General features: G+C 42.9%; 1 protein-coding gene across 1 annotated transcript in view; it reads left to right on the top strand.

Moving 5' to 3' along the window:
- The window catches only part of BACE2 (beta-secretase 2), a 53,365-nt gene that overhangs the window by 12,425 nt on the left and 17,391 nt on the right, over positions 1–23,549 (top strand). The window contains exons 2-4 of the mRNA XM_021540335.2: positions 13,376–13,464; positions 20,331–20,547; positions 22,303–22,431. Coding sequence (XP_021396010.2) covers positions 13,376–13,464; positions 20,331–20,547; positions 22,303–22,431 — 435 coding nt within the window. The remainder of the gene's footprint in view (positions 1–13,375; positions 13,465–20,330; positions 20,548–22,302; positions 22,432–23,549) is intronic.

The following is a 23,549-nucleotide window of genomic DNA, read 5'->3' as shown; positions in this document are numbered from 1 at the left end:
GGAATTATTTTTGAGTGCTGTACAGGGGGGTTTTGGTTTTGTACATGGGGGTCAGAAGTTTTAAGATGGAGGGATTTTTGGCTGGTCCTGTCCTCCCTCTTTCTCCTTCCTTGCCTCCATGTTCTTGGTGATGTTGGCACTCACAGATTGGTTTAGAGTAGAAAAGCACCATTTAATATAGGTAATAGGCATTGGGGAAAAACTGTAACCATGTAACACGTAATGTCCCATATAAAAGACAGCAGCAGCCCTGGGCAGGGGAGAAGAAGCAGTCGGGAGTCAGAGAGGATGTCAGGGTGTGTGTGTGCCTCTGCCTGAGCTGCTGAGCAAACCACAGCAGGTCCAGAAGAAAATCTTTTAGATAACTTGCAATAAACTGCCTTGAGACTGGACAACAGGAGAATACTGAGCCTTTCTTTGGAAGCATTGGTTAGATGAGAGATTCTTCCACCATATGGAACCCCTGAACCAGGCCTGGGTTCCGACACATATCCATTGACTTCCATGTTTTGGGAAAGTTGGTTGCTTCACTGTTGTGGTGGGCAGACGGAGAAAACCCAGGGAAAACTTCTGCACTTTGGGTTTGTTACAGCGTTTTAGGAGAACATGCTGGAAAACATCTCTAAGCATTCAGTGTCCTTGAAGAGAAGCACCAAAAAACCAGGAGGAGGAATTCCGGAAAGCAGGCATTAAGTGCAGCTAGAAGGATGCTGTAATGAGTGCTGCCCCACAGAGTGGGTATACAAGTGCTGCTGGGAAGAGCTCGTTCCAGGGAGAACAGATAGACTTGATGAGTCAGGGGTGTCCTGCTTTCACCTCTCCTTCTCACAGCTCTCCAGGCTTTGAAAAACCTTTGCTAACAAACACTCCTCTCCAAAACGAACATCTTGAGAGCGGAGGGGAAAAAAAAACCTGGAAAGAATTGTGTCACTACAAGAGCAAGGTGAAGCGGGGAGGAAAGGTAAGAGATCAGACCTGACATGCAGCCTTATGAAAAATCTGATTTTTCTCACTGCTGTCCTGCAAGTCTCTTTCTTTCTATTTACCTCCAAAATGTAGCCTTTTCTCAGTGTTACTCACTACCTGCAAATCAAAGAATTATTAAATGGCTTGGGTCAGAAGAGAACTTCAAGATCATCTTGTTCCAGCCCCTGCCATGGCAGGGACACCTTCCACTGTCCCAGGTTGCTCCAAGCCCCATCCAACCTGGCCTTGGACACTTCCAAGGATCCAGAGGCATCCAAAAACTTCTCTGGGCAACCTGTGCCAGGGCCTCACCACCCTCTCAGGGAAGTTTTCCCTAATACCCCATCTAACCCTACTCTCTTTCAGTTTAAAGCCATTCCCCATGCTCTTGTAAAGAGCATCTCTGAAAAAAAACAAAACAAAACAAAACAAAACAAAACAAAACAAAAACCCAAAACACTTCTTAAGTGTTGCAGGAGGAGCTTTGGCTTGGTTTCACATCTCCAATGCAATTTGAAAGCCAGGATCTTATTTAAATTTGAGCTTGAAGTTCAAATCTTTGGTATGAGGGAGACCTTTGGAAGAAAGTAGGAATAGAGGGGTGGGACTGAACCTCTCCTGCAGGGTTTCTGCCTTCTGCTGAAGGGCAAGGGGGCTGTGGTGTCTTTGGCAGAAGGGAGATTACCAAAAAAAAGAGCAGTGCTCATGAAGCTAGGGATGCCTTCTAGCCTGTGCTCAAGAACATTAGGAATGGGCTTCATTCCCCTGATGAATTTTGTTATTTCCAGATGGCACAGTAAACATGGGCAGTGACTCACCTAGAGGGTGAGGAAGGTTTTAAGATTAGTCACTTCAAGCCTTCTTGAGTTTGCCTAGCACGGCTTGGCTCTGTACATATGTGTAAAACTGTTTTGGTCTAACTGCAGTTGGAGGGTTGTTGATTTAGCTTCAAAACAAGCTTTTTTTTTTTTTTTTTTTTTTTTTTTTAACTATAGGATTTTTGAAGCTAGGTAGAGAAGAAGAGTTAAAAATGTTTCTTTTTTTTTATTATATTTGACAGCAGTTTCACTGAGTCTAATGAGCAATAGAGGAAAAGAAAAGAATGACCTGACAAAATAAATTGGAAGCTAATTTTGGAGAGCAAAAGCCTCGGAAAATTGAAATTCTGAACTGAATGCAGCTTCTAACTGTAATCATTCACTGGGTATAATACATTAATGTAGGCTTACTGATTTCATTTCCTTAACCCAACAAAGAAAAAAAAAAAGGCAAAAAGCTCTACTTAATATTGTATTCTGAAAGGTAAGGTAAGCATGTAAAGTAAGCATGATTTCTATTTTTTTTTTTTTTGTGACTCCCTTAAAAAGCCCAACCTCTAAAGTTCTTTGACATGATTATACTTCTCAGAAAAATCATGCCCTAAGTAGTGCTGGTGAGCAGAACAGCCACAGCAGACATTTCACCTCAGACAGTGCCCTGATTACTGTGGAGCTGGAAGCTCTCCCCCTGTTCAGGTCTTCCTGCAGCATCCTCAGCTCCTTCTGATGTCCCAAAGAGCTCAAAAGTAGCTCCGCCCTGGGGTGGTGACACTCTGTGGTTTCAAGTGAGAAAGAGTTTTATGCTGAGAAGTGTGGGAGCTCAAAATGTCCCTCAGACATTTTTGGAGGTTCCAGGCCCTGGTCAGAAGCATTTGAGACCCTGGCAGGCAGCTGGAAACAGCTGGGATTTTGGGTTTGAACCATGGAATGATTTACCAACCTTGCAGGAAGAACAAGAAGTCACAAAAGTTTAGATATTAGAGTAGAAGTAGTTACAAAGTAGAGGGAAGAATTTTTGAGTGCTGTACAGGGGGGTTTTGGTTTTGTACATGGGGGTCAGAGGTTTTAAGATGGAGGGATTTGGGCCTGTCCTGTCCTCCCTCTTTCTCCTTCCTCACCTCCATGTTCTCGGTGATGTTGGCACTCACAGATTGGTTTAGAGTAGAAAGGTACCATTTAATATAGGTAATAGGCATTGGGGGAAAACTGTAACCATGTAACATGTAATGTACCATATAAAAGATAGAAAAGCACCATTTAATATAGGTAATAGGCATTGGGAAAAACTGTAACCATGTCACACGTAATGTACCATATAAAAGAGAGCAGCAGCCCTGGGCAGGGAGAGAAGAAGCAGTCGGGGTCAGAGAGGATGTCAGGGTGTGTGTGTGCCTCTGCCTGAGCTGTGAGCAAACCACAGCAGCCCGAGGAGAAAATCTTTTAGATAACTTGCAATAAACTGCCTTGAGACTGGACCACAGAAGAATACTGAGCCTTTTTTTGAAAGCACGGGCTGGAGGAGAGATTTTTCCACCACACGGAGCCACCCCTGACCTAGGGTGAGCTCCGGCAGAGAAGAGCCTGTGAAATGGGTGATGCCACTCACAAGCACATCTCCAAGAGTTAAGCTCTTTTTAGCTTTGGAATTATTGAATTAGTAGCGGTGTCTCCAGCATCTTAAGTCCCCCTGTTCTCCAGGGAGGGAGGGGTGAGCTCTGGATGAGACTCTTGCTAATTTAGAACACAGGGCTTAGGCTTAGCCTGTCTCTAAACCAAGGCTGCGTGGGCACTGGGATTCCTCTCGAGGCTTGCAGTTAAATGTGAGAGCTGCTCCCGGTGGCATTTGGCTTACAGCCTCCCTGTCTCGTCAGTGCTGTGCTGTAATTACCAGGAAATTGATTAATTTCTTTCCTTTACACCTCCTAACAGGTGGAAACAGGCTTTTGGATTTAACAAGAGCTTTGTGTGCACTTAAACGCAAATAGCCGATGTCTCATGCATTTGTTCCTGAATTTCAGAGTGTTTGTGGGGGTTTTGTTAATCCTCCATTTGTCTAGGCACTCATTATCTTTCCATTCAAGAACGTGTGTGGTATAAGTACAGCAAATCTACAGATTTTCCTCACTGAAATTCAGGAGGATTTCTGCTGCTCTCTGTAAGCACTAACTCTCCTTGTGCTTAAGGGTTGGTGCCTACCCTGGGGAAGGCTGATGAAGGCACCTCTTGGCTTTCATGCAGGTTTGGCTCCCTTCTGAAAGGTTTGGCTCCCTGTGGGTGTCTATGGCACCCCTACATCTGTTAAAAGACTGTCACACTTTTCCTTCTTCTTCTCAAGCCATTTAAAGCTTGTCAACACTTATTTTACAGGTAATTTTTTTTCTACATCTCTATATTGTTATTACTCTGTAATTAGTCCAGATTTTCCTTAAAACCCAGTGCTATAAGCAACACATGACTCCAGCTGTAGCTGGTTTATGTGAACTACAGGATTGCTTCACACACCTGGTTTTGTCTGCTACAGGGTGTGAGGTGGGAGAGAGACTCATATCTGGGTGGGGGGAATAAAAAAGAGGGAAAAAAGGTTAATCTTTTCAGAAAAGGCAATGAGACAAAATTGCTACGATTCACGCAGCTCTAAGATAAGCAAGTAATGGCTCATGTTCAACAGCAAAGCATGTTCATATAGCATGAATAGGATGGATGTGTTGTATGATAAATCTAGACACAGCAAATAAATTTCAGCCTGAAAAATAAGATAGCACATGAGATGGCATGTGCAGAGAGAATGCTAATGTTTAGGGAACCGAGGGCATTGGCAGGAAGGAGAGCGTAGAAATGAAGAATAGATATTTTGTTTTGTTACCAGGATTGATTGGCTGACTATTTTTTTTGTCTTTAAACCATAATAGCCTTCCCTTATTGTCAAAATGATAATATATATAAAGCACTTCCTGTAATATTTTTCTTCAAAATTACTATTCATCAGTCCCACAGTCAGATGCTCATATTTCAACTCACAATTTAGTTTAGCAAGTTTATACTTCAAAGCAATCTGTCATTTTAGCATTTGAGTTTTTTATACAAATCTCCACCACAGAAGCATGCAGTGCTCTTAAACACGGATAGATTGGCTAATCCAGATAGTACTTTGTAATCTTCTGGCAAAGAGAGAGATTATTGCTTTTCAGGCAGGAAAAAAGAAATATTCCTTCCAGTCTAGCAGTGCAGATCATGGAGAGCTTGAGGGGAAAAACTCTTGGTCTTCTGCTGGGCCCAGTGAGGGTGTGAGAGTGGGAATGGATGTTTTAAGTGGCTGGGGAAGAGAGTGAATGTGAAGACAGTAAATGTAAAGGTAGGAAATGTAAATCCCAGGTCCTGGCACCACCTGGGAATGTGAGGGGAATGGCAGCAAAGGCCAAACACTCTCTGGAGAGCTTGGTCTGCTGCTGGCTCTGGTTCTCCTGTTAACTCCCCAGACTGCAAACACAGCACAGCTCCTGTGGCAGACTTCTGCTGTTGTGAAAGCAGGAGTTATCTTTGGTGATAAACTTGACCTTCTGGTTTGCCCACGTTTTCGTGCAGCGATAAATCACCTTCCTTTGCATCCTCAGAGCTGCAGCAAAATGTGGGCACCACCTGCTGAACAAACATCATTAGAAAATTAATCTTTTTTTTTTTTTTTTTTTCTCTTTCCTCACAATGCCTCTCTTATGTTGGCTGCATGGGTGAACCCTTGTTGTGACCATGGGAGGGGTTTTTTTGGAGGTAGGAGCAGATAGGTCTGTTTTCTCTGGTGAGGTGACCTCACTCAGGGCAACACTGGAAATACCCCTCCTGGACTTGGTGTAAAATGTGGGTCTGCCTTCCTTCTCCTCCTCTTCCTCCTCCTCCAAGCTGAATATGATTGCATTCAAGCTGCAGAGGATCATTTGGCTTTGGGGTGAGGTGTTCCTCCTGTGCTTGTGAGCAGTGAGAAATGGGAGAGCCCATCCTTGCCCCAGTCTTCATAGGCAGTGTGCCAGTCCAACAAATTTACCTATTTTTGTTTTCAGTCTTACCCTTTAAACAAAGTACGTATCATTCTGCAAGCAGAAATCTGTCACTGTGGAGGCTTTTCAGGTTTATGTCTGACTTTGCAGACTTCTACATCTAGAAATGCTTCCAAAAATTTCTCTTAATTCGTCTTTTAAATTGCTTTTATTTCTGTATCTTCAGAGGAATAGATGAAGAATCTATATTAAAGCCTAGCCTTCTGATACTTGAAAGTAGGCTGTAAATGCTAACTCTTAAGTAACACAGGGAAGAAAAGAACCCATACAGTATGTTTGTGCTTAAAAAGCCACTGTATATTGTAACATTGCTAATTTGTAAAAACAAATTACTGAAATAACCTGACTGACAGTCAGTGCCAATAATAACACGTAATAACTGTGGGCAAACAGAGCATATAGTTACTGGTGTTTTCTTTTCTGTGTGATGGTTGTAAGCAATTCTTGCCAGATGGGCTGATAATGTAATTAGGAATCATTGTGTTAAATGAGGCAGCATTTAAATTGCCAACTAATTTTCCTATCTATTAACCAGCTTGAAAAAGAAGAGCTGTTACCCAAATGATTTCTAGCTGCTAATCCCTAACAAGAAGCAGCACTTCTTTGAACCATTTCTTTTTCTGAAGCACTGTCTAGCAGATTATTTTCTGGAGGGTTTATTATGTGTGGGACAAAATAAGAAAGAGAATTAAGAGATAGTACAAGCTCAGGGGTGAGATGGGGTGGACTTCTACATCTACATTGTGATGTATGGTAACAGCTCCTGAGCAGGTAATGGGATGATTCCTATTTCTGGTCTCTGCATGAGGATAAAAACTTTTTTACTTTGTCATAGTTCACTGTGTGACATGCTCCAGCAAGCATATAGAATTACAAACCCTATTTTAAGTGGATGCTTTGGGAGAAATCATGAAAGCATGAAAAGATTTTGAGTGGCACAAGAATGTTACTGGTGTGGAATGGTTGTGCTCTTTACTGAGGACAAGAGAAAAGGGAAAAGAAAGGGGTGCCCTTGGGTCGAGTTAAAATCCCAGAAGAGGCATGATGGCTTGCAGTTTTCATCATGAAAAGAGATATCATTGCTAAAAAGGAGGAGGTTTAGATATCATAAAAAAATATTCCTTCAGGAGGGTGGGCAGGCCCTGTCACAGGTGCCCAGAGCAGCTGTGTCTGCCCCTGGATCCCTGGCAGTGCCCAGGGCCAGGTTGGACACTGGGGCTGGAGCAGCCTGGGACAGTGGGAGGTGTCCCTGCCATGGCAGGGGTGGCACTGGATGGGCTTTGAGGTCCTTTCCCACCCAAACCACTCTGTGGTTCTGTGAATTCTTACAGAGCCACTTTCATTGCTCCGCTGCCTTGTGAAGAAAACTATCAATTATCATTAAAGTTTTGACTGAACCCCAGAGTAAATGTAAGGTTGAATGAGATTGTTTTCTGTATTTATGACACTATATGTGCAATTCCTATTCCTTTTTTTTTCCCCCCACTCCCTGTGCTTCAGCTGAAGCAGGAACGAAGAGTCAAATACATTTTTGCAGTCTTGTTTCTTTACAGAATCATGGAATAGTTAAGGCTGGGAAAGACCTTTCAGATTAAGTCCAACCATCAGCCCAGCACCACCACCATGTTCACCAAAAAAAATATGTTCTCAAGTGCCATATCCATGTGTTTTTAACAATTCCAGGGATGATGACTTTTCCACTTCCCCGGTCAGTTTGGTCAAGTGCTTTACAACAATTTCCAAGGAAATATTTCCCCAATATCCCAAACCTCCCCTGCTGCAGATTGAGGCCATTTCCCCTGATCCTGTCACTTGTGATCAGTGAAAAAAGACTGACACCAACTCACTCCAGCCTCTTTTCAAGTAGCTGTAGAAAGTTAGCCTGTCTAGTGGTGGAACTTGATTGCTTGACCTAAAAGGATTGATCAGACTTGTGAACTTGGAAAAAAAAATACAGTGGATTTTTCTATGGACTAGTCTTTTGGCGGGGATGAAGAGTATCCCTAGTTCAGTGTGGGTAACCCACGGAATCACAACAAAAGCAGCAGGTTTGCAGGCAAGCCACAGGATTCCACACCTGGAAAAGGCTGTGGATGCTAAATCATGCAGACAGCTGCTTAAAAAAAAAAAAACATTTTGCACTTTTAGCCTGTGGGATTGGTTTCAGATATTTTTCTGGTTGTTACCAAAACCTCTCAAACTAAAACAGGGAAGAGGAACTTCTACAAAGTCTGAGCAGGGTGTGTGCCGGAAGAGAGGCAACTTCTGTCCCAGCTAAGGGATAGGAGCAACCTCTATGCAACAAAAAATGAAAGATTGCTGCTCTCACTTTCCCTTGAAAATATGAAGGAAGTCACTTTGTGAATGCATGGTGGATAACTGCAAATTGTTTTATGCCAGGCAGTTAAATGAGGCATGAATAGCAACCAGTCTAGTGTGGATGTGTCATATTGACATCACCTGCTCTACCAGGGCAGGTGCCTGAACCACAGACAGCCAAAGCTTTGCTGAGGGAAAAAATGATAACACATCAATAGGCAATTTTTGTTCTTTCTGGTAGCAAAATACAACAATATTTAGCAATGGAAGGCTTAAAAATATTAAAGACATAGTGGTAAGTTAAATTATTGAAGCTGTGTAGCATGCAGTAAGTGCTATTTGATGCTGCTGCTAAATCAAGCACTGGAAAGTTTAAGGGATGTATTGACAAAGTGTTTGACTTCCAGTTGAAAGAAATCATTGGGACTGGGGAATTTTTAGTGTCTCTACCCATTCAGAATAGAAAAAAATGTAAAATGCATGACCTCCGAGGCTTCTGCTTTCAGTGCTGATGACTTCCAGTAAACAAGTTTGGATTTGCTTCTTTTTGCAACCACAAATTAATGGCATATAGATAGTGTCAGACTCTGTTAGTTTGTCATGGCAGAGGTGGATGTTCCTGTCTTGCTTACTGTAAAATAGGGATCTTTATGAGCCTCCTGTTAATAATAACAACTCTATTTGCATGTAGGAAATGCAGACAAATGCAGAAAATAATCTCCAGGTACTTTACTAGGTGCAGATTTCGTTTCCCACAGCTGTGGTTAAGGTGACCTTTAGGGGGGAGAAACAATTTAGTGCATTTACTCTCAGTGTCTGTTGTGTGAATCTGAAATTGAACTTGGAAACTATTGTAAGTGCAGGTGAACCCAATGGGAAGAAATGCTGATGTCTGACTCAATTCAGAAGGCTGAATGATTTCTTTATTATAACTATGCTAAAATACATTAATATACTATATAAAAGGAGGATATTAAAACTACATGCTACTTTCTCTGACCCTATCTCTAACACAACTCGTGACCCTCTCCCAGGAGTCCAGCCCCAGGTGGGTTGGATTGGCCATCAGGCTCAAACAATTCTCACCAGAATCCAGCCAAACAATCACCCCAGGAAAACAATTCTCCACACACATTCCACGTAGGAAAATCCAGGAGCAGAAATAGAAATTGCTTTCTCTTTCATTTCTCTCTGTGCACCTCTATGAAAAATCCTGAGAGGGAGAGAAATGTGCTTGCCACAGGAATACCGCAAAATAAACTACAAAAAAAAATCCCAAAAAAAAGGCTTTTCTTCTTCCAAAAGCAAAAGGAAAGTAGTTTTTAATTGGTTTTAATGCTAATATCTGATCTAAACCCACTCTGGCAGTTTGAAGCCATTCCCTGTGTCCTGTCCCTCCATGCCCTGGAAATTGTCTCTCTCTGGGTTTCCTGGGGCTCCTCCAGGCCCTGCCAGGCCACCCTGAGCTCAGCCCAAAGCTTCTCCTGTGCAGGTGAACAATCCCAGCTGTGCCAGCCTTTCCTGCCAGCAGAGCTGCTCCATCCCTCTGCTCATCCTGGAGCCTCCTCTGGGCTCTCTGCAGCAGCTCCAGCTCCTGCTGGGCTGGGGCAGGGCTGGGGCAGCTCTGCAGGTGGGATCTCACCTGAGCACAGGGACAAAATCCCCGTCTCACCTCTGCCCACGCTGCTTTGGATGCAGCCAAGGACACAATTGGCTTTCTGGGCTGCAAGTTGATATTCCCAAGGACATGTCCAACCTTTCACCCATCAGCATCCCCATGTCCTTCTCAGCAGGTGTCAGAATCTGAGGTATTGATGATTCCAGGATTGTAGAAAGTCTCTGTCTGTCAGCCCCCTGCCAAAGCAGAAGCCATAATTGGTCTGTGCTGGTTTCCAGGTTGTTTATTCTGTTTATCTCTCACATGTTCTGCTGCCCTGCCCAGCTCTGTCCTGCAGGGCAGCGTGTGGGGCTCTGCCCTCAGTGGGATGTGACAAACATTAAATACCAGAAACTCCCTGGGCTGCATTTACAAGAACGTGCCAATATCTGTCACCTACGTTGGACAGTGTGTCCCCAGCCTGAACCAACAGAAAAATGCCAACACCACAGTGACACATGGAGGGCATGAAGAAGGAGAAAAAGGACAAGGCACACCCAATTTCCTCCAGCTTGTCCCCTTTGGACCCCTCATCTAGAATCCTAAAATTTTACTTTTGCACCTGTACCACACTTAATTATTACTGATATCAAACACTCAGAGCTTGCAATTCATCCTGTAGGATTGAAAATTCTTTTCCATGGCCAGAGATCACAGACAGTGTCTCTGGGGGCTCTGTCCAGGGGGGTTCCTGACCCCTGCCAGAGTCCCAGACCTGCCAGGGCAGCCAGAGGGAAGCCCTGGACTCCCACCAGCAGGGCTGCTGTCCGTGGCTGAGTAGGACAGGACAGGATGGAAGCCCTGGACCATGGCTCCTTCAGTGGCCACCCTGTGCCTCTCCAGAGCTCGCCTGAAGCTGCCCCAGCATCTCCGTGGAATCATGGAAGTGCCTCTTAATGAGATGTGAAGGCACTAAAGAAAATTCAGGAGAGAAAGGGAACTCAGTAAGTTATACCCACCCCAAATTGAGCTGCTAATCACTGGTGCTATTGTGAGGACTACAATAAATCAGTGTCTGCCCCGGCCGCCTGCATCTCATTATGCACAAACATGTGGCTGGAGAATGTCAGCCTCAATAGCATCTCTCATGTGAGCACTGCTGTGTCCGAGGGGGCTGGAGTGGCACGGTTAGCCAGCTTTGTGCTTTCCCTCTTTCTTTGTGGGGGAATATCCATTTTCTTCTGGAAATCTCCATTTGCTCCGTCCTGTGGGCAGCAAATCTGCCCTTTCCTTGGATGGTTTGTGAATTCCGTGACGATAACATTGTATTTAAGGTGTGGGGGTAAAATATCATTTGTATGTGTCATATTTAGTGATTTTTGTTTCGTTTTGGTTGGTTTTTTTTTTTTTCTCCCCCGTGTCCTCCTCCGTGTATGGTGCCATGCATATCACTGAGGCTAAGGCAACACCTACATGTATTTATGCAGCTGATCTATAGTGCCCATTACTCAAGCATCACAAACTACCTGGGAAAGGCTAATTAATTTAAGCCCTGCAGCACCCCTTTGAGGCAAATTTTGTCAGTCCTGATAGATGCAGGCACACGTTGTAGCTACTCTTCGTTGTTTATTTTTAATATGATTTCTGTGCCAGAGAAGGGGAAATGAATTCAGAAATGAATAGTTTGCACTTTGTTAGGTAGTTGAAAAAAATGTTAGGCTTTTGACAGCATTGAAATGAAGTATGCAGCAAACTTTGGATTTTATTGCACAGCCTCAGAGGTTCTTATTTTCTTTTAAAGCCTCAGCTGCTGGAGCCAAGTGAACTTGTGGATGTCCTTTTGTTCTTAGATGTCTCTGTCTAGCTCATGTGGTTGCAAAATAAATTTTAATGTATTGTCTTTGCTTAATCTAAAATCTGGGATGCAGCTTGGCTAAGGTTGTTGGTTTGTTTCTCTTTAGTCTTAAAATTTCTGCAAGATTAGGGCTGGGAATACCAATGACAGAGTGTGCCTGCAGTTCAGAAGAGAGTCTCAGAAATTACTGTTTGGTTTTGTGTTCTTGTTTAAATTTCAGAGTTCCTCAGTCCCATACTATATTAAAAGGGTGAAACAAGGGTAACCATCACCTCCCCTCCCCTCTCCTCTATGAACGAACCAAAGATGTTTTTAAACATTGACTCACACTTTTTGTCTATGTTCAGTCTTATTAGAGAAGGATTCAAGCACATCTTTTTCAAATGCTTTATCCTCCTTGGTGTTTACACTCATTTCTGACCTCAGCCCTTTTTCTCCACTTCCTTTGTCAACACCAAACTTGTTTCCCTGATCATTCTCTCTTGCCCTTCCCACATCCCCTCCTGTTGTAGATCCCAAGCTACATCACATCTTAAGGAGTGATGGGACTACCAAAGGGGCTGGTTTGAGCTGACCTTAAGCCAACCAGACTTGGCCAACCAAATCTTCATGTTTCACTGCTTCCCACAGGAAAATTCCTAATTCTTTAATATTTTTCTGGGGAGGTGTTTTAAACCAATCCGTTGTCGCCAAAGGAGGGAATCGCCCATCTCTGGTATCTGCTCCTACCATATCCATTGGAGTGGCTGGCTGATATGGCAGATTGTTATTTTTTCATGGTATCTGTGGGTGAGGAACCTGATCTGGTTTGCATCACAGCCCTGTGCTTTGCCAGGGAAGCCTGGGAAGCATCCAGCCAAGAGCAGGGGAGAAGTGTGACCAGTGCTGTTGGTAGCAGTAGAGTCTCTGACTGATTTAAACTTGCATTTAATGTCTCTGTACCTAATGTGGTCTCCAGGTCTCCCTGAAGGAAGTGATCCTGCTTTTCCATCCTGCAGCTGTGATGGAGCAGCCTGGTTACCTAGCTAGATGGGGAAAGGAGGTGTCCCATTTTGTCCATGTTAAGGCAATTTTCAGCCTAAATCACCTTCCCAATCAACCAAACAAGTGGCTCCCTCTTAGGCCACCTTTCAATCATGGTGTTAATAAATCTGCCAACCTCATTTTTAAGGGTGGTAAAGGCTATGGGATGTTGCTGCTGCTCAGGATGAACTGGGCATTGCTCCTGTGTTTTCCAATCCATGAAGCAGCTTCATGGTTCTGCTTATCTCTGTCCACACCTGCACTCTGCCCCTACCTTGAAATCTCACAAGCTCGAAGACAAAGAGAGCTTTAAGCAGTCCATAATTCAACCTGTGTTCTGGACAGGTTGCCAAGACTCATGGGTTGGGCCAAAAGAAATTTGAGATGATCAGGAACTCATCTGCTGTGCAAATGTGGGCTTGGGCCAAAAAGAAAATTGAGATGATCAGGAATTCATCTGCTGTGCAAATATGGGCTTGGTGGGTTTTCCCCCTTCCAGGAACAGGAACAGGACTATTTTAAAGCATTTCAGCAGGATCAGCTGTTTTGGATGGGCTACAGCAGCATATCTTTCCCGAAAGTGACACTAAATTTGTTTCTCGGGGCAATGCTCACCATGATTTTAAAACTGAAGATAGTTTAGACAAAAACTGCAATGCTTTTTTCCCAATTTGTTTAATTGTTTAATTGGATATGCAAATCACCTCTCCTTTCTTTTCTTTTTTCTTTTTTTTTTTTTTTTTGACAGTTAAATATTCTGGTTGACACTGGGAGCAGCAATTTTGCTGTAGCAGGTGTGCCTGATCCTGATGTCACATCCTACTTCAATCCCGAGCTGTAAGTACCTGTTCTGCACCTGTGGTGGAAATTAGGGGGATTCTGGCTCCTCCATGCAAGACAGGATGATAAGGCAGCTCCTGGGGCTCCTGTGACATCCCCTGGGAGTGGGATGTTGGTTGCCTGGTGGGAATTTTGGATTTCCTGATGCAAAACCCTGCCTGACACCATGAACAGCCCCACTGGTGGCAGCGCAGCTGAGCTCTGAGTGAACATCAGCAGTACTAATTAGAACTGGAGAAAAGAGAAGATGATTACAGGGTAAAAATCATTTGCAAAATCACACCAATTTCAGCCAATTTCTTACCTGAATAGACGTGCAAGGAATTAAGTTTCAATATGCTTTGCCTTTGTTTGAAAACAAAAATTAAAAGCCGGTAATTGTATTGGTTACTTGGCATTTCATCCAGAAGCAAAATTACTTAGTGAAAACCTAATTTCTTGTTCAGTTTGGCCACAGGCCTCAATCAGTCAGTGATCTGGACAGACCCTGATGAATCTGGTTATTTATAAAATACAGCTTGGTGGTTATGGTGTTTGTCATGCACTAAATTTGCTGTGTTTAGCATAAGCTGACATTAATCACAGCCAAGCTTTGTCTGTCTGAATCACACTTCTTTTTTCCTTTCTGCCTTTCTCTAGTTTTAATTATTTCAGGTAAACATCTCCAAAATGCAGTGTCTATCTTTAGCTGAAGCATATGGATAAAAATACTAAGAGTGCTGGGAATCTGGGGAGTATCATCATTCTCACTATCTCACATGTGTTTTAACATGGGGTTTTACACATTTTTTCCCAGTAAGATGCACTGGAAATGGAGGGAAATCTATTATTTCCATGCTGCTTACTAGAGTAGCCTCACCTCCTGTCATATATTTAGATGTTTATGGAGATATTTCACATAATGCTGATATGATACAGGTCTGGAAAATCCAGAATTTGCACTTGGTATCTATTTCTACACTATTGCAGGGTTTTCCATGCCAGCTAGCTATTCCCTTCCATAGGCAGTGGCTGGAGAAAACTTAATTGCAAGAATTAAAATTTTGCACAAGCATTCTTTCTCCCTTGTCTCTTAGTTGATGTTATTGAGACTGGAAGGACAAGGCCTCTCTCATCAGAAACACAAACCATGAGAAACAGCAACAGCAGAGCTTGTGTGTGGAGAAAGGCTGAAATCGTGTGAAGGTTACAGCCTCTGATCAGTGTTCTCATGTGTTTAGAGAACTTTGATATAAGGTTAATAATGAAACCTTGAAGTCCAAGCCCTAAAGAGTTAGTTAAGTGTGCTTTGTAAAATTACTGAAAACAGAGCAATTGCAGCAAGAGTTTCTGGTTTGGGTTGCCCTGATGGAGTCCTGCAGTGGGCTCAGAATACAAACATGAGCAGACTCCTGGGTACAGCGTGCTTCTTCCATTTTAAATATTTTAACTACATTTAAATAAATAAATTGGAAGGATCCTGGCCCCAGTGAAATAAGGTAGATCTTATAAAAATGCTGTCTGCAGAAAAGCTCTGCAGGTCACCTAGCACACATCCCAAATGAGCTGGGGCTGTCGCCAGGGCAGGTGAGCCATGGCTGAGCCCAGCCAAGTCCTGTAAACCTCTGGGGATGGAGAATCCCTGCTCTGTCCAGGCAGAGTGTTCCAGTGCCATACCACAGTCTCCTGGGGAGGAAATATTTCCTGTTGTCCAACCTGAACCTCAAAAAATGTAACTCGTGGTTGTGGCAGCTGCTCCCTTTGGTGTAGATCCCATGCAAATCTGAGTGTGCAGTCTGTCCTTCATGCAGGTTCTTGATGAAGACCTTCACAGACCACAGAATCATTGAGGTTGGAAAAGACATCCAAGACCATCAAGTCCAACTTAGGACTGGTCCCTACCTTGTCACCAGCCCAGAACACTGAGTGCCACATCCAGGCCTTCCTTGGACACCTCCAGGGGGGATGTCCACCACCTCGCTGGGCAGCCTGTTCCAGTGTTTAATGACCATTTCCATGATGAAATTCCTCCTGGTGTCCAGCCTGAGCCTCTCAGAACAGTTTGGTGCTGTGTGCTCTCGTCCTGTTGCTGTTGCAAGGGAGAAGAGCCTGACCCTCACCTGGCTGCACCCTCCTGCCAGGGGCTTGTAAAGAGTGAGAAAGTCTCTCCTGAGCCTCCTTTTCTCCAGGCTGTGGAGTTTTTCTTCCACTCAAAAGCCCTGGGGCTCTGCTCTGCTCATCACGAGTCAATGGCTCCTTTGGACCCAGAGCTGCAGCCCATCTTCAGCCCACACCATAGCTGGTTTGTTCAGCCCCACATGCTCAGCTTCCAAACAGGAATGCCATGGCAGGTGGTGTCCAAAGCCTGGCTGAAGCCAAGATGTGCTACAGCCACTGTTCTCCTCATCTGTGCCTCCAGTCTCGATGTAGGAGGCAGTGAGGTTGGTCAGCTGTGGTGTGCCTGTGAAATTCCTCGTTGTGTCTGTGACTGCGTGATTGTCCTTCACGTGCTTGGAAACAGATTCCAGGAGGTTTTATTTGAGACTTTTCCTGACTGGAGGTAAAGCCCAGTCACCTCTACTTCCTTGGGTGCTGTTGCTTGTCTCTTTTTGAGACTGGCCTTAGGATAGACTTTTCCCAGCAATCAGAACATTTTCCTTGGCACTGTGATTTAAATCCCATGGCAATTCAGCCCCACACAGCCACTCACTCACTCATCCACCAAAAGCCCAAACATTTCCCCCTTCTTCCCCCAGCTGTATATGAGCATGGCAGCATGGTGTGGGATATCCCTGGGGTCAGCCGGGGTCACCTGGCTGTGTCCCCTCCCAAATTCTCGTGCACACCAAGCCTGGCAGTGGTGGGGTGGGGTGAGATGGAGAAAAGGTCTCAGCTATGTGCAAGAGCTGCTCAGCAATAACAAAAACATCTCTATATTTCAGCTCTGTTTCCAGCACAAATTCAAAACACAGCCTGTGTTAGCTGCTGTGAAGAAAATTAACTCTATCCCCCAGCACAAACCAGGACACTTGGTTGTCATAATTTTGCAGGGATGGTAAACAGGGGCACTGATATCACATCAGCTGGATCTGTAAAATTACCCAAAAGCAACCTTTGCCCACGTGTAAATGAGAAAAACGACCTATGGGCACTTTTCTTCCTTCCTAGGAGGAACACTTAAGATTAGATAAAGGGATTTCCTCTCATCTGGTAATCACTCCTTCAGTTTTTCCCTATATTGCCATGGAGTGCTTCTGACATTTTAAACTGCAAGTTGAAGACAAGGGGAAAGAAAGATTAGTAATTTGTTAAATTCATGGGTTATGAGTTATAGATGTGTGCTTATTAGAATATTCATGTTGTGTTGGAGAGAGTGATGGGGCTTAATTTCCTGGTGCCACACTCTTAGTTTAATTTTATTCAGATGATCAAAATCAGAAATTGAATGCATGATTCTTTTTGGACTGAAACTGAGGGGGGTACATGGGGAAGGCATTATCTTTGTTTCAAAGGACCCAGAGAGTGTGTTTTTCAGGAAGAGCCCTCCTGGAGCAATTCCAGAACTAACTTGTTGAATGATGTTGTGTATCATATAATCTATGTGATATAATCCTGCTGTTTAATTATCTGGCTCTTTCTTTACAACGTGAGTAAAGCTGTTACCACGCACTCTTTTACAACTTGGGCTTTTGAGTGGCTCTGACAAACCTTTGCTGTAAAAACTTCTGAGTTTGCTGTGATAATCATGCTCTATAAGTCACCACAATGTATAAGGTTTTGCAAAATTACCTGATTTGTCCTGAACTGAAAAGAAATCACGGTGTTTGTTTCTCTTGCTGTCGAAAATAACAAGTAGTTTTGTTGAGTACTCTACTTATGATAAAAGAGCTGCTTAAACAGACATATAAAGGGAATTTTATACTTGAAACCAATGATCAGTGGTGGCTCTGCAGCAGTATGTAAATCTGACATGTTCAGGGCTTTCAGTATTCAGGAACAGTATCCAGTTTTATTTCAGTAAATAAATAAGGAGTACTACTGCCTCACCATCTGAAGCTTCAAAAGCAAGCTGCTCAAGAGTTGATCTTTCCAAGAGATAGGGAGGTAAGAGAGATATAGAAAATAAATTGAAGTAATACAACAAGTTCTATACCATCAAACAAAAGAAATAAAGCAGCGTGTGTTGGTGCTTTTGCAGTGTGATCCTGTGAGGTTGGTTGTGTGCACTGTACAGGTTATGGTTTGGGGTGAATGATAAACTTTTTGTGGAAGCCCTGCAGATTAGATGGGACTTCTTGGTTAGAAATCAATAATTTCTGTTGTATTTTCATGTCTGCTTTGTCTTAAAGTTGTTTGGTGAGGTCGCTGTTACATGTGGTGGGTTTGCTGTTGCCATGTTGAGCTTGCCTGCAAAGGGATTGTGACATGAGAAAATAAGATTTTGGTTGTGTTTTGTCCTATCCTGTGTGCTGGTAATGAGGATTAACTCTGCAAGAGAAAATGACCCCATTGCTGGTTTGCTCAGCTGGGGCTCGAGATCCATTTGAGGTTTGAGGACCAGGGTTCTGGTGACTGCTTTGGAGAGAAAATAGAAATGGAAGGAGAGGGAGAAGGGAGTAGGATCACTACAGCACCATGATCCCTTATTCCTTGCCAGAGGAATTATTATTATTATAACCAGAGCCCTTATTCCTTGCCTCTGGCTAAGATATACTTTGTCCTGCTGGAAGAGGTGAATTTCTTCTTTTCTCATCACAGCCAAAACAGCTTGTTTGTAATTTTCTTTTCTGTGCTGTGTGTTTGTTTTAAAGCACTCGGCCCATGAATTACAAGTCTCTAGTTTTAAACTCTAAAGTTTTCGTGCTTTAGATCAGTGAGGTAGAAAGGTTAAAAAAACAAGAGTGTCTGATCACCTGCAAGAGGATGGGGAAGTGGTTTTGCAGAACAGAACAATTTACTGCAAGATCCCTTCCCATGTTACCAATTTTCCTCCTTGAAGGAACTAATAAAGTCTCCTCCTCCTCAATATGACATTTGTGAACTTTGCAAATGAGATGAGTGATTTCAGATCCATTTCTACAGGTGGGGAAGCTGAGGCACAAATGGTGAGGAAGGGACTTAACTTTCCACAGGACAGGTCACCAGCTGTGCTGGAAAATGAATCCAGTCTTTCTGTGTCCTGGTCCACAGCTCTTCCTGCTCCTGGAAGAAGAGGTCTGTGCTGCTGTTCTAGTCATGCACTGCTTGTATCTGCAGATTTTTTTCACTTTATTCTCCCAGCACTCAATTTTCTCTCTGATTTCAGATGTTTCCTCTACTGCTGCTCAGCCTGACACTTTCCTACATGAAGAAAAGTATTCTCCCTTTCGTTTCCTGTCCCCCAGTTTCCATTATGCTGCTAATTATTCAGACTCTATTTTGATTTATAAAATGTCCTGCCAGTGTCACAGAGGTGCTCTGGAGACCCTGCCTGAGCAGAGATGTTCCTTTGTGTAAGTGTCATACAAATGCAGAATTACACAGGAGCAGTGGAAGTGATCAGATGCAGGAAATAGCAGTATCTCCAGAACTCCTGTGCTTTTAAATATTATCTCACGTATTTCTGCTGCCTTGGATGTTAACCCTTGAAGGGTGAGGCCTTGAGGGTGTCAAGAACTGCTTTAGAGTTAGAGCCTGGCCTCCCTCCCATGGAAGAGTCAGCTGCATGGTCCATATGGTCAAAGTGTCCCTCAGGAGAAAGTGTTTGAATTATGGGACTTGGCCATGTTGCCATCCGAAGGTTGTTCCTCATAATAATGAAAATTACCCAAATTCATGCTGGTGAGCTCAGGCACAGGGCCTGTGAAGCCATGTCATGTGGCTGTTAGATTAAGGCTGGATTGATCAAAGTATCTGCAGCTGATAAACCCTTGCCCTCTCTATTGTCATACACACATGTAAAGACACTGTTATAAATTTATTTTATGCTTTGTCTCCTCCCCCCCCTTAATTTACTTTCCAAAAAGCTGTGAAAAGTCTCTTGAGAGGAACTGAGTGTAGTCATCTGCCTCTCCAAAAGAGGAAGCTGTGTGCCAAGGAGAGGATACAAAGTAAATTGTGAGGGATCTAGAACTTCTGAAGCTCTTCAGTACAGGTGTTGGTGGGATATGATAGCAATACTTATGGATTACAGGTCTTTAAAATGAAAAATCTATTTAAGCTTTTACTTTTTTTAAAAAAGCCTTTTAAACAGGATTCAGTTCCTTCTTTTGTTTGCTATACTCAACTGCTCCTTTGCTTCCCTGGTCTAGAAAAAAAATAGTTCCTTTTCTCCTCCAAGTCAGTGAATCATTTGTTGATGATATCAAATTCTACTTACTTCCTCAGAGACAGGTCAAACTGCAGGTTTAGGAAACCTCTGTCTTACTGCTGATACTCACAATAATATTCCAATTTAGCAAAAAAGGATCTTTTAGGAATATTAATGAGGTATTAGTCTACAGCTATTCAGTTAGCTTTGCATTTCAATTTTAGATTTGAATTCAGCAGCTTTCATTTGCTAGTGCAATTTAATACATTTTTTCTCCAGATAAAGGAGTGTTGCTCCTATGGACCAGTCTGAGTCAGGGACACTGCACTAGGTGACATAATACCATAGATTATATTATTTGGTTTTTTTAAAAAAAACACATTGTGAAGATCTGATTTATTGATGGCTTCTGGATAAAAAAACAGGCTTTGAGTTTTGGGGTTTTTTAATTTCTGCTTTTTCCTGATTTTACATATTTTGCATACTTATTTTCCCTTTTTTTTCCCTCTCTGAGCAAAATTGAGTTGGAATATATTCTGTTGTCTTTCATTATAAGTGAGCACTCTGTGTATCAATGTGTCCTTTCCTTTTCAAGGTCAAGCACATACAGATCTGAAGGGATTGAGGTGACAGTGAAGTACAGCCAAGGCAGCTGGACTGGAGTGCTGGGCACAGATGTCATCACCATGCCCAAAGGACTCTATGGCAGCTACACCATCAACATTGCCACCATACTGGAGTCAGAGAACTTCTTCCTGCCAGGGGTTAAATGGCACGGGATCCTGGGTCTTGCCTACAATGCCTTAGCCAAGGTAAACCATCCCTTCCCCCCTGATGGTCTTTCACAAGGATGATAAATAGAAATCTGTTAAAATCAAGCCAGCAGGTGATCTGTCAGCATTAGGCTCCACCCTTCCAGTCACTCCTTCCTACAGATCTTCTGTCTTTGTTCCAGAAAGAATAAATTGGGTTGTGGTGGTAGCTCAGTCCCATGTGAGGATTTTGGCTTTTCTGGTGATGGAAATGCTGGTTTAACTCCTGTGGGATGAATAAGCTTTTACAAAGCTTTTAGTGGCTGTGGGATGTATGTTGAGGGAGGTATTAGAGCTCTGAGGGTACTTCTCAAAACTGGTCCCAGGCAAAGTCCTCAGCAGTTCATTCTAGGACATTCTACATTCATCAAATAAAAGTTGAGGTGGATGGATAATTTCAGAACAAACATTAGCTACAGTATTTCCAGGATCACAGAACCAAGCACATCCTGCTCCTCTGGAGGCAGGAAATTCAGGTAGAAGATTCAATTAAAACCTGAAATTTATAACCCAAAATGTATAACCTTAAAATCTAAAACTGAAAACGTGATTGGGAAAAGTACAAAGTTACAATTTTCAACCTTCACATCCCAAAGTGAGTTCTACCCATACAGAACAAAAGATTTCAGAACTGCCTCTGGAGAGTTGTGTGAGAGTTGGGGAAGGGAAGGGAAGGGAAGGGAAGGGAAGGGAAGGGAAGGGAAGGGAAGGGAAGGGAAGGGAAGGGAAGGGAAGGGAAGGGAAGGGAAGGGAAGGGAAGGGAAGGGAAGGGAAGGGAAGGGAAGGGAAGGGAAGGGAAGGGAAGGGAAGGGAGAAGAGAAAAGAGAGAAGGAGAGGAGAGGAGAGGAGAGGAGAGGAGAGGAGAGGAGAGGAGAGGAGAGGAGAGGAGAGGAGAGGAGAGGAGAGGAGAGGAGAGGAGAGGAGAGGAGAGGAGAGGAGAGGAGAGGAGAGGAGAGGAGAGGAGAGGAGAGGAGAGGAGAGAAAGAAGAAGCTGTTCTCAAACTCTCCTTGGGGCAAACAGAGTACTCAGGGCATTTCCTCTTCCCTTCTTCCAAGCATTTCAGGGTTTTTGGCTTCTGAGGCTGCTCTGGGCTTTGTGTAGTGAGAACATTTGGCCCCTCTGACCTCCATGCACACAAATCTGAATTATAGGGAAGTTGCAGCACTCCAGTGACTGCAAAGGAAAACCTACAGTGGCAGGAAGAACCTGGCCAGTACCCAGCTGGAGAAAGTGTGCTTGGGTATGAAGTTCTTTAAGAAAAACGAGAGAAAATTTGGGCCACTCAACTCAAAGTTTGTTACAATTCAACAGTGCTGAAAATCTGAAAATCTTGACTTTAAAATTCTGCTTTTTAACTATGGAAAGCTGTGAAAGGCAAGTTACCTTTGAGTGTTCTAATAACACAAAGCCTTTTCCAAACAGAAATTATCAGTGAGAGTTTCTGCCTGAAACTGGTGCTTGAGTTTGGAAACTGCAATGGAAAATTGCTCCTGTGTTTTAGGGATTAGGTGGCAGCAGCGCTGACAGTGGCCAAGAGTAAAAATGTTTTTAAAAACAGCAGAAACAGAAAAATGACAGATATTGGGATTTTAATGGCTTATTATGTCTAGAACTTTCATCAGCTGCTTGTCAGAAATTCAATTTACTCATGAAAAGTAGTCTTGTTTTAATTATTTACTGATTTCTGCAAAGAAACTTTCTAATGAACCCTTCAATTCTTTTTTTTTTCTTCGTTTGTTTTTTGTTTTTTCAAGCCTTCCAGTTCTGTGGAGACATTCTTTGATTCCCTCGTGAGGCAGGCAAAGATCCCCAACATTTTCTCCCTGCAGATGTGTGGTGCTGGACTCCCTGTTTCTGGAAGTGGTACCAACGGAGGTAGTCTTGTGGGTATCTGTCAATAAGAGAGGGAAAATGTATCTTTGTTCATCTCTCTCCCTCTTTTCTCTGACTATCCTGCTTCTGCCAAATTTAGTGTTTAAATATATTTTCGTATTCTAAATATGTTTTCTATTTTTTTTAAAGAAAAGCTGAGCCCTTAGGCAAAATTTGAGTGTTATTTATTTTCATTCTCAATTCTTTTTTTTTTTTTCTCTCTCAAGTTTGAGTAAACTTTTCATCTTTTAACAAAGAAAAACATGGATGTTGTGGTGTTTCCTCAGGGCAGATTCTGCTATATTTCTCAAACTGAGTAGTCCCTTATTCAGCTGATAAATTTGTTCAATTTCATCAAAATGCTACAGTATATTTTTTATGTGATGTGAAAAGGGGGAGAGGAATCAAGGGTCTTTTTTTTTTTTTAACAACATATTAAAGGGAAAAAATCTGTAGATCAGATCTCCTGCTTTCTGTTACTTTGGGAAATCTTTCCATCATCCTTAGTGGGACCATCAATTGGCCCTTTATGCATCTGGAATTGGGAGATGGAATGACTGTTCCCAAATGGTGCTGAAATAAACATCTCAGCACAGGAGCTGACCCCAAATACTCACTTTGAGGAGAATTCACATATTGTAAATGTTTTTCATATAATTCAAGACCAAGAAAGAACTTTCTTAGGTTTAGCTCAGAGTCAGAGAGTCCACAAATGCTCCCAGCCATCCTCAGCCTAGGTTTTGATGGAAGCTAAGAGTGATAGCAGTGGCAGGATGGGATTCCATTTCAGATGTGTGTAAGAATAAATGAAATTTTCTTGGACAGTATTAAAGCTTTTCTGATCTGATAAAACAAATTTTTCACATGTAAGTTTATTATTCTGTCCCATTTTTATACACTGCCTAGATTTAACCACAGAAGAGACTGTTTTTAAAATTAAAACAGTGGAGTTTTCATAATAGAATCAGTGTGAGGTTGTAGATGAAAGAAAATGCTGATAATTTGGCCCAGTATGGGAATTCTGCTTGAAGCACAATCTGTTTAATGTCTAGTTGTTTCATACTGCTCTATTATTGACAGAGAACTTGACAGTAAAATCCTAACAAATCGTCCTAAATTAAAACTTGGA

Source organism: Lonchura striata, chromosome 2 (assembly GCF_046129695.1).
Source record: "Lonchura striata isolate bLonStr1 chromosome 2, bLonStr1.mat, whole genome shotgun sequence".
NCBI classification, from domain to species: Eukaryota; Metazoa; Chordata; class Aves; order Passeriformes; family Estrildidae; genus Lonchura; species Lonchura striata.
Note: the sequence above shows the minus strand (reverse complement) of the source record. Positions and strands in the feature narration are given on the sequence as shown.